At 37.0% G+C, this 11562-nt stretch overlaps 3 protein-coding genes across 3 annotated transcripts; all 3 read left to right on the forward strand.

Annotated features, from left to right (window-relative positions):
• The first annotated feature begins 202 nt into the window (after positions 1–202).
• Positions 203–2149, forward strand: LOC104821793 (DNA-directed RNA polymerases II, IV and V subunit 9B-like). Its single transcript, XM_010552788.1, is given in 4 exon segments — positions 203–319; positions 592–667; positions 1368–1526; positions 1950–2149. Coding segments are annotated over 4 exon segments (333 nt in total). The 5' UTR covers positions 203–290; the 3' UTR covers positions 2019–2149.
• A 1396-nt stretch (positions 2150–3545) lies between these two features.
• On the forward strand, positions 3546–5687 carry LOC104821794 (probable glucan endo-1,3-beta-glucosidase At4g16260). Its single transcript, XM_010552789.1, has 3 exons — positions 3546–3695; positions 3865–4351; positions 4981–5687. Exons 1-3 carry the CDS (start codon positions 3641–3643, stop codon positions 5516–5518), a joined length of 1080 nt encoding a protein of 359 aa, XP_010551091.1. The 5' UTR covers positions 3546–3640; the 3' UTR covers positions 5519–5687.
• Positions 5688–6472: 785 nt separating this feature from the next.
• LOC104821796 (probable enoyl-CoA hydratase 1, peroxisomal) lies at positions 6473–8017 on the forward strand. Its single transcript, XM_010552790.1, has 3 exons — positions 6473–6978; positions 7334–7616; positions 7723–8017. The coding sequence occupies exons 1-3, from the start codon at positions 6569–6571 to the stop codon at positions 7825–7827; spliced, it is 798 nt and encodes a 265-aa protein (XP_010551092.1). The 5' UTR covers positions 6473–6568; the 3' UTR covers positions 7828–8017.
• The last annotated feature ends 3545 nt before the right edge of the window (positions 8018–11562 follow it).

The following is an 11562-nucleotide window of genomic DNA, read 5'->3' on the forward strand; positions in this document are numbered from 1 at the left end:
TTTCTAAAGGGGGGGGGGGGGGGGTAATTGCAATTATAAAATTAAATAACCATTGGATTGGATCCTAGTTAGACTTGGCCAATGGGCGATTTGTCTAAATGCCCCAATACATGCTTTGCAAATTACGATCATGCCACTCTTATTACTTGAAAAACTCTCGCGCTACTCCTGCTCTGCTACTCCTGTCAAGAACAAGCGAGAGCCCGCCAAAGATTGTGAGATGAGAGTGGAACCACGAAGAATTCAAAACCTGTCTCCCTGTCTCTCGCTCGTTCCAGGGTTCAGCGAAGATGAGTACCATGAAATTTTGCCGCGAATGGTGACCATTGATACATGTTCTTGCTCTGTTCTTCTAATTTCGTGTTTATCCGTTTTCATATCGGGATTTCGCCGCACCTTTCCCGCGTCCTGTAGATTGCAATTTTGTCTCGGATTCGTGGTTGTTTTATAATCATCCTAATATGCTATGCCATTGTTTGATTTCAATCTGGGTACCATTTTTAATGCACTTAAAGCTCCAACTTTTCCCGATCTTTGTCGGAAATTGTGTGGGTATTTTATTTTCTTTCCTGTTTCTCTTTTGGGTTTCAGTAATAACATTTTGTATCCTAAGGAAGACAAGGAGCAAAAGATTCTCCTATACGCATGCCGTAATTGTGATCACCAGGTGATTTTCTCACTCTTCTTGGCTCGGAAAATTAGGGTTTTAGAGTTACGAATCTGCACTTCAGGTTTGGAAATCTATGTTTTGAGTTCAGGACTTACGGGTTCAGGATCAAATGGTTAGATTGTATCGAATTAGAGGCGCTTTCCGTGCAGTATAAAAGGGCCATTTGACTCATGCTCCATGCGAAATGCTGATGGCAGTTGAAACAAGACTTTGCATCTCTATCTGCTACTTTGTCCCGTCAAATTGTTAGAAATCCCCATTTATTAAAAAATATATATATCAGCATTGAGACTTTTGATGTCTGGTTAATTGGATTCATATTGCCTTTTGATGGTTTTCCTCGATCAGTATGTAACTCTCTACTGACTATGTGGAAGGATGACTCTTTGATTTAGTGAATTTTACACGGATATGCTGACTGATTAGTTATTATCACGTTAGTAGCTGGATTTTGTTGTCTTTTTTATATGCTTTCTTGATTTGGGTTCTTAAATTTCGGGTTGATTGGGTTGCAAGCCGGCATGGCCCAGGTTTATAGCTTTCTCTGAGTCTTTTCAGTGATGTAACTGGCAAGATTCTTCTACCTACACGCAGTTCATCGTGCAAATTGTTTCATCTTATTTCAGTACTAGTTAGCAGCAAGCCCTCGGTTGCGGTTGTGTTTTACGTTTATGTGTTTCTGGTGCAACGCTTGCAGTAAGTTGCAGACAACAATTGTGTTTAAAGAAATGAGGTGCATCACTCTGTAAGTGAACGGACTCAGATCCTTTCAGATGTTGCAGCTGACCCAACTCTTCCTCGTACCAAGGCTGTGCGTTGTGCCAAGTGTAAGCATGGAGAGGCAGTCTTCTTCCAGGTGAAATATCTTAAGACTCCTCACTTAACTACATAGTCAATGCAGATATGTTTCTGGTTGTTTCCTTTCCTTGTGGGCCTTTGTTTCTCAATTTGGGAGTTAGGAATTAGCTGGCTGGATGTACAAAAATAGCAACAGACATGTTTTCTTTAAAAAGGCAACGGGCTTTCCATCGTTGCAAGGTTTATATAGGACATCAGAAGGTTTTCGTTTTAGTGTGTTTCATGCAAAACTAAGCAATGATAATTCAGAAAGGCTCTACATGTTTATATATATATATATATATATAGCAAGAGCTGATGAAAACTTGCCGTAGCTAGGCATCAGTCTCTAAAAATGCTGTGGAAAATATTCAGTTGTTATAGCATAAGTTGATTATTAATCGGTGGGAATTTAATATAATACGACGGAATTCCCTTGCAGGCTACGGCCAGAGGCGAAGAAGGAATGACGCTGTTCTTCGTCTGCTGCAACCACCGTTGGAGAGAATAGAGTTATTCTTCCTGTCTGTGTTCAGACATTACCTCTGATACAAGTGCTCTTAAAAGAGTTTGTCTTTAATGTGTGGACGTTGGGGTCTTTTGTGACAATTTCCATTTGTTAATGGGTCTATTTTCTAAGTTTTTTATTTGTGTGGGGCCGATGTCAATGTCCTCTCGTATATCATTATGTGCAGCCGCCGGCTGCTTAGGATAAAAAAATAAGACGACGCATATAATCTTCACATAGATTATAATTATTATTAATCAATATCAATTTGTTAAGAAATAAAAAAACATGGATAACTGTTAATATTCGTATTGTGTAGATGAAACGAAAATATAATTATATATATATGTATATATTGTGACTAGTGTTAAGAGAATATACAAAGTATGATCTTATCTCGAATTTAAATTAAGCATGGAAAGAAACATTCACCCGGATTTCTCCGATCTTCTGATAGATGTAATTGGGTCAAAAGATCTAGTGAACTTCTGAATTATCAAAAAAAAAATCAAATTTGGATGGTTTAGTGGTAAGAAAACATGTAAAGTATATTATTATCTCGGTTCAAATCCAAACGTGGGGAAAAATATTCATCCGAACTTTTTCGGTTCCCTGAGATATGTAATTAGGTGAAAAGACCGGTGAACTTCTGGAAATAGTAAATTCTAAATAAAATTATAATTAGGAAGTGAATAGAATGTAGATAAACCTTACTATTATGAATCAATGAACACATCGTATATTTTTTTCTAGATTATATATGAATTCTTTATAATGATCCTCGCAACAAAAATAATAATAATAACTGTAATTTACAATGTGATCGAATTACTATAAATCAATCCATAGGAACACGCATAATATGGAGAATATGAAAGCAAGGGTTTATATATATACATATATATATATATATATATATATCAATTTTCTTAGACAAAAAAAAATCCAAAATCGAATACAAATGTATTTATCGGAGCTTCTTATAAATCGTAGTATATATAATATAGGGAATATTATGATGTAGTAAGGCTTCCATTGGGCGACTTTATTGCATTAGATGGCTTCGAGGGGCTGCTGTTAGATATAATATCAACAAACCACGCCACAAGTTATACGAAAATTCAAAATAGAGGACCACAAGAAATGTAATAATGACATCGTACGTATAAAATGTAATCTAAAATCAAACTTTTTTTCTCATTTCATGTAATATAATACACACACGATATGTTGATTTCGGCACCTAACAACTACAAGACATATCCAATTAACGTTGAAAAAAAAACAATTTCTTAAATTTCTAGTGTAAGAAAGAGACATTTCTCTACCCATCATACATATAAATATAATTACATATGTAGTTGTTAAAATACAACTTGGTCAATGGTGTGGATAAAATATGTGGAAAAATGATATTTTATACAATACACATATATATACACATATATAATCGTTGGACAATACACGCATCTTCTATATATATATATAAGCATCAGTTTGTATTGTATTATATTTGTTTTTGGCATTTAAAGTTTTCATTTTGCATGCTATAAAAGGGGCATAATTAAGCATGATTCCATGCAAAACCTCATAAAATAGAGTTAGACTCAAGTCTTCTCGGAGCCATGGCTGCACTTCTCCTCCTCCTCGCTCTCTTTGCCACAATCGTCGTTCCATTAAGTCTCTCTCTCTCTCTCTCTCTCTCTCTCTCTCACTCCCCTCATAATTAAGCATTTCACCCATGCATGTACACATACATATATGGCATGATATGTTAATTAATCTAATGATTCTTATAGATATTTGCGTAACATTTCATCACTATATATGTATACACATATACGTATAGGTGGAGAACCAGTGGGAGTGTGCTATGGAATGATGGGGAACAACCTTCCATCCAAACAGGAAGTAATCGGGCTGTACGGACAATACAACATCAGACGGATGAGACTGTACGATCCCAACGGAGAAGCCCTCAACGCCCTCAGAAACTCCGGCATCGAGCTCGTCCTCGGCGTCCCGAATAGCGATCTCCGGTCACTGGCCACCAACCCTTCCGCCGCCAGATGGTGGGTCCAGACCAATGTATTGAACTATTACCCCGCCGTCAGGTTCAGGTTCATAGCCGTCGGAAACGAGGTTGTCCCCTCTAACGGCGGCGGTGATGTTCTTCCGGCGATGAGGAACGTTTACGACGCGATTCGTGGAGCGAATCTCCAGGATCAGATCAAAGTCTCCACCGCCATCGACATGACCCTCATCGGAACATCGTTTCCTCCGTCCGCCGGAGCGTTTCGCGGTGACGTCAGGTCTTATATCGATCCCATCATCAGGTGATTGGATTCCTTCCTTCCCTTTTGCCCCCGAACTCGAAATAAAATAACTCATGTTTTCAGGAAAATATCATATAAATAAATAATAAGATTTAATTTAAAAAGTAAATACAATATTATATACCACTTTTCATAAATAATCCATATTAAAATCAAATTATAAAAAAATAAAATTTAAATAAATGGATCGGTGGGATTTGCTTCCATATCAATAATTGATCAAAAGTGTAAATTTATGAACTGATTCCAAACACTAAAGTTATCTCTTGATTTTAATCAAAGTCTATATGCTAAATAAATCCGAAAAAATATATACGAATAGTTATGTTACGTAAAAAAAATATAGAGAACAGTCAAATATATCCGAATTAAACTGTAAAACTACTACCTGAATATATAGAGAATATATTTTTATTTAATTTCTTAAAACCTCCGTCAAGTCTTATATTTTTTTCAAGTATCTGTAATTATACCCTGAACGACAAATCGGACACCAAACTTATAATCAGATTACATTAGTCAACTAATTTAAAATAGCATATGCATATATTCGATCCACACATTATTATACAATATATATATATATATATAATATTCTAACATTTGTGTTCTTATATATTTACCGATAGTTTTCTCGTGAGTACGAACTCGGCACTGCTCGCAAACATCTACCCGTACTTCAGCTACACCAGCAACCCGCGTGACATATCTCTCCCGTACGCTCTCTTCACGTCGCCGTCCGTCGTGGTATGGGACAACGGACGAGGTTACCAGAACCTCTTCGACGCCATCCTCGACGCTCTCTACTCCGCCATCGAACGGTCGGGCGGAGGCTCTCTCCCCGTGGTGATATCCGAGAGCGGTTGGCCATCGGGCGGAGGGTTCGCGGCCACTCTGGACAACGCTCGAGCCTTCTGCACGAACCTGGCGGCTCGCGTGAGGGACAACAGGGGAACGCCCAAGAGGCCGGGCGGGAGACTGGAGACATATTTGTTCGCGATGTTCGATGAGAATTGGAAGAGTCCCGACATCGAGAAGAATTTCGGGGTGTTTTATCCGAACAAACAGCCCAAGTTCCCCATCGGTTTCTCCGCGACCGGCCGGATAGGTTACTCGGATGTTTACGGATGGGGCAATAACGTCACGTCGTTCAGGAGCGACGTGTGAGAGATGGAGTTTTTATGTGTGTGTGAAGTTGAAAGATAAAGAATAAATAAGTGTACGGAACAAGAACCCTTCATAGGGAAGTGGGCATGTATAATCCGAAGCTCTGTATATTTGTGCGTGGTTTTGAGTGAATAAATATATTGATAAAATTCAATAGTTTTTATTTTGAGTTTTTGGATTTGGTTTTTAGTTATTGAATTTTAATTTTGGTTTTTTTAGTATTTGTAAATCCCAAAAAAAAAAGAGTTTTTGATTTTGTAACTATTTTTTTCAATAAAGTAGTTTTTCTAAGTTTTTAGAAAATAAATCTACAAAAAAGTTGATTGTCAATTTTTTTTTTGGTCTTTTGATTTTAAAAAAAACTCTGAAGACTCCATTCATACAAAATAAAACCATCAACATTCATATTCATTATATATATATAGGCATGAGTGGATGGTTGATTTTGAGGTAAAACAACATATTATCCGCATGCACAATGCTATAAGAATAGCCCAAATTAAGGTCCAAAATGGAATATCGACAGTAAAATGTGTATGACAATGACCTAAGGACCAAAACGGTATATCGATAATGTGTACGATGTACTCTGCCTGTAATAAGTGCTGAATGGTACGGTGTGGAAAATTGTAATGACAAACATCCAACATTCGTGGTCTTGACATATTTTTAAAAACTACTCCGTTCCCCCAAAAGTCAAAAAAATAAATAAAAGGAAAATAAATATGTCAATTTTTAAAAACTTTTGAAAAATATACTAATTTTTTTCGACTTGTTAAAATTTAAAAATTTTAAAAATTTAAAAAAAAACATACATATAGTTTTATTAAAAAAATTTCTAAAAAAATTATACATCAAATAAAATTATTTCGAATACATTATATATTTAAAAAAAATAAAATCTGTGTATTTAAATAGAGATTTTTCCTTGATAATGGCACACAAATCGAACACCCTCGTCGTCATCATTCATCGCCATCTCCTTGGGTCATTTCCTCGGAAATCTAAAGCTCGGTCGCCACGAATTCCCAATCCATCGAAATCTCGAAAATGGATCGTCCCGAATCCGAAATTCTGATCCGGGTAACCAAAGAACCCGGCGGAATCGCCGTCGTCACCATCAACCGTCCGAAATCCCTCAACTCGCTGACGAGGGAGATGATGGTGGACCTCGCCCACGCCTTCAAGTCTCTGGACGCCGACGATTCGGTTCGGGTAGCGATTCTGACCGGATCGGGTCGTGCGTTTTGCTCCGGTGTCGATTTGACGGCGGCTGAGTCGGTTTTCAAAGGGGACGTGAAGGACCCCGAAACCGACCCGGTTATCCAGATGGAGCGGTTTCTGAAACCGATAATCGGAGCGATCAACGGGTTCGCTGTCACGGCCGGGTTCGAACTGGCATTGGCCTGCGACGTGTTGGTCGCTGCAAGAGGAGCTAAGTTCATGGACACTCACGCCAGGTTTTGATCCTTCTCCGTTCTGCTCGCTCTCTAGGGACGTGTTTTTAGTGTTCTACATGCGTCCTGATCTGTCATAATACTGTTAGGGTGAGCGTCAATTGCTTGCAAAGCTTATGAATTTGTGGGAATCATGTGAAAGTTTCAGATCATTTGATTTTCTACGTGCGTTCCGATCAGTCGTATGCTGGTCTGGCGATTCATACTAATCAGAAGCTTCTAATTTTAAGAATCATGTGAACTCATACGAAGTGTATGCATTTCACTTACATGGGCTATGATGTCCTTGTTACTGAAATCTTGCTGGTGATTGAATTGTGAAAATTGTATGGAATGTTGGGAATCATCTGTTTTGAAGGTTTGGGATATTCCCTTCTTGGGGTCTGTCTCAGAAGCTCTCGAGGATCATCGGAGCAAACAAGGCCCGGGAAGTTTCGTTGACTTCCATGCCATTGACAGCTGAGGTAGCTGAGAGGTTAGGGTTTGTGAACCATGTGGTTGAAGAAGGACAGACCTTGACAAAAGCCCGGGAAATTGCTGATGCCATGATCAAGAATGAGAAAGACATGGTTTTACGGATCAAATCTGTCATCAACGACGGTCTGAAGCTCGATCTTGGCCATGCTCTTGCTCTTGAGAAGGTAAAAGGTTCCCCATTTTCATTTTTCTAGCGACACGTGAATCCAGTTGAGCCATTAAAATTATCAGATCAATATCTATATATATGCCGTGGAACGTTCTTGGCAGGAGAGAGCTCATGCGTATTACCGCGGGATGACGAAGGAGCAATTCAAGAAGATGCAAGAGTTCATAGCCGGGCGTGGGTCTAAGAAACCTTCTTCCAAGTTATAGACTTTTGAATCTCAAGGATAGAAAAAAACACTCCATATATGACTATCGGTGGATCTCCAATAATGTCGATTTGTTTCGTTGAATGATATAATACCACAGGCATTTCTGTCTGTGCTGTGAAACGTATCATCGCTCAACACGGTTTTATTGAATCTTGATCATTGAAATGTAGATGAGACCCTTCATTCCTCTCAAGTTTTATTCTGTTCTTTCGAAAGCTCCAATTGCATCTTCTTCACAGGAATGAAGATTACTCAAGAGATTTCAGGTTAAATCCCACAAGTTTCCTTCAAAAAGCTTCTATCTTGTGGAGGGAAAACCAGCTTGAATCCAGGTTTTTGCGTCTGTTCAAGGGTCAGTGTCGTATCCGGATGATTACGAACACGACAGCAAATCCGAAGATGGAAACACAGTCGCGTCCCTGATTCATAGACTCAGCTGCTCAGTTGGAGGAGTAGAAAGAGAAGAGAAGAGATTTTCTGAAGAACCCTTGTCTTCTTTTGTGGGAAATCTGACCAATTCCAATCGAAAACACTTGAGAGACTGATGCTTTAGATGTCCGAATACAATGGAAAAAGAGGTTAAGATATATAAATACGCTAAATATTGAAAAAAAATGTATAGAAAAAATGCCTCAATTTTTTTACACGTCAACATCTTAACGTATCCAAATATGAAATTGTTTTAAATAAAATTGTTATCGATTTAAAAAAATTGAAATATTTTGTTACACTTATTTGTTTAATATATTTATTTATCAAATTTAAAGTTTATTATAAAATCCTGATATTTTTATGAGATTTTCTCTCTCTACCGTAGGAAACGTTTTGTATGAGATTATATTCCGTTTACTAATACAAATTATCCAAAACCGTGTCTGGAATATGAGATTATATCATATTGGTTTGGAACGCAGAAACATTCGCCCATTACCAGGAAAAAAAAAATGCCCAGTGCCAAATTTGCCCCTGAAAATCTAGAGAAATATCGAAATAACCCCAAAACTCCCCGTGCCCGGTGGTCTTCTTTCCATGCGACTATACCGGGAATATAGCAAATATACCCTTAAAATGCTATCCTTACTTCACACCCTACCCTCCAAAAATTAAATCTAAAAAAAAGAAAAATTTAAATGAGTTAAAGACATAAATAACCCTAGATTTTAAGGGAAAGACAAAAAAGACCGGATTTTAAGGAAAAGACAAAAAAGACCATACCTTTTCAATTAAAAAAGGACAGTTTTTTTAAAAAAAAGAAATCCCCATCTCTTTCTCTCGATAAACTCTCACCCTCTCTCTCTCTTCTGTTGAATTCTCTCTCTCTTGTATTATTTCGAAAACTCTCTTTCTCTCTTGTGCGATTTCAAGAACCACTATTTCTTTTTCATGATTTTCAGAAACTGAGGCGATTTTCCTTATAATTTCGGTATCTCTCTTGCGATTTCTATGAAAAATTAAACACCCATGGATCCAAGAACACATGTGCCTTCTACTTCGTTTTCGTCTGCGTCTCAGAACGGTTCATCTTCGTCATCGTCGGACAACGATCTCCCATTAGAAACGGTAGGTTTTTCTGCATATTCTTCTCCATTTTTTTCTTATGTGACCTGATCCTTGAGTAAAATTATTAAACTTATTGGATACTTTAGGATTTCAAAATAGGAATTTAGGGTTTAGGGATTTCGAAATTGAAAATTAGAGTAGATTTCTAAATATAAAGTTAGGGTTTTTTGTTTTGAAATATATAATTTGGGTTTTAGGAATTCGAAATAGAAAGTTAGGGTGTGAACGTGGGATTTCGAAATACCTTAGCAAGTTTAATGTTTTCCTAAGTCGCAAGGTCATGTAGGTCACATGTTATATGAGTCACATAGATTTATATGGTAACAAGATAATATGACTCACAAGGAGCACACAAGTCATACGGATCACGGGTCACGAATCACGGGTCACATGGATCACGGGTCACACGGGTCACGGGTCACAGGTCCAAGGTCACAAAGATCATAATGACGAACAATTATTTTATTTTGCAGCTTCCATTTGTCTACAAATTCGAAGACATTCAGTTTTCTTTCGAAGATCAATACGAAGTGTTATCCCTATGAGACGCTGAAGACGCTTAAAGAAGTATTAACACAGGATGAATGGATGTACTTCGAGAAAGAATCACAGTTCCAACATCTATATATTCCACGCACAATGGGAACCACAGTTAAAGATGGCGCTTGCGGGAGTCCTCATTAACCGCTAATCCATTATTGTGAACTCTTTCGTATTTTGTAAACTTATTATTTATTGTGAACTCATTCGTAGTTTGTAAACTCAGTTTTTGTAAACTCTTTCGTATTTTGGCGCTTGCGGGAGTCCTCATTGAGCACGCACTTATATCTGGTTTGAACAAGAAAACAGAATTCATGTCGATATGCGATGGGACCATACCACTCATCCGTAAAAAATTGGCTATCGATATATTTTGTAATGGTAAAAATGTGTATAACTAACCCGTTATTTATTGTGAACTCTTTCATAATTTGTAAACTCAGTTTTTGTAAACTCTTTCGTATTTTGGATTTTACTTTTACTTTTACTTGGAAATGAGAAAGAAGAAAAAACATAAGTCCAATGGGTCACATGGATCACATGGGTCACATGAGTCACAGGTCACACGGGTCACACGGGTCACATGGGTCACGGGTCACGGGTGAGTCACATGGGTCACATGGGTCACATAGGTCGAATTTATCGAATTAGTGACTTCGCATGGTTATGCAGTGATTAATCATAGATATTAACATCAATAACAACTTTAAAATCATGTTCGTTTCAATTTTCATATTCAAGTCACTCATGCAAATGTATTTCATAAGTGATACTAGTGTTTCATGACAACTTATGAACAAATTGTACTAATGTTCATACAACTCTTACTTATGTTAACGAATTTAACTTGAAGATACCATATTATCATTGTAAAACATCATATAAACCATTTTAACACTTTAAAATCGAGATTTGACCGTATTTTATAAGTGCCACCGAGTCACGGGTCACAGGTGAGTCACATGGGTCACATAGGTCACATGGGTCGAATTTATCGAATTAGAGACTTGACATGGTTATTCAGTGATTAATCATGGATTTTAACATCAATAACAACTTTAAAATCATGTTCGTTTCAATTTTCATATTCAAATCACTCATACAAATGTAATCCATAAGTGATATTAGTGTTTCATGACAACTTATGAACAAATTGTACTAATGTTCATATAACTCTTACTTTTGTTAACAAATTTAACTTGCAGATACCATATTATCATTGTAAAACATCATATAACCCATTTTAACACTTTAAAATCGAGATTTGACCGTGTTTTATAAGTGCCACTAAGTCACGGGTCACAGGTGAGTCACATGGGTCACATAGGTCACATGGGTCGAATTTATCGAATTAGTGACTTGGCATGGTTATTAAGTGATTAATCATGGATTTTAACATCAATAACAACTTTAAAATCATGTTCGTTTCAATTTTCATATTCAAATCATTCATACAAATGTAATCCATAAGTGATACTAGTGTTTCATGACAACTTATGAACAAATTGTACTAATGTTCATATAACTCTTACTTTTGTTAACGAATTTAACTTGCAGATACCATATTATCATTGTAAAACATCATATAATCCATTTTAACACTTTAAAATCGAGATTTGACCGTGTTTTATAA

The sequence above is a fragment of the Tarenaya hassleriana genome, unplaced genomic scaffold (genome assembly GCF_000463585.1).
Source record: "Tarenaya hassleriana unplaced genomic scaffold, ASM46358v1 Cleome34, whole genome shotgun sequence".
NCBI lineage: Eukaryota > Viridiplantae > Streptophyta > Magnoliopsida > Brassicales > Cleomaceae > Tarenaya > Tarenaya hassleriana.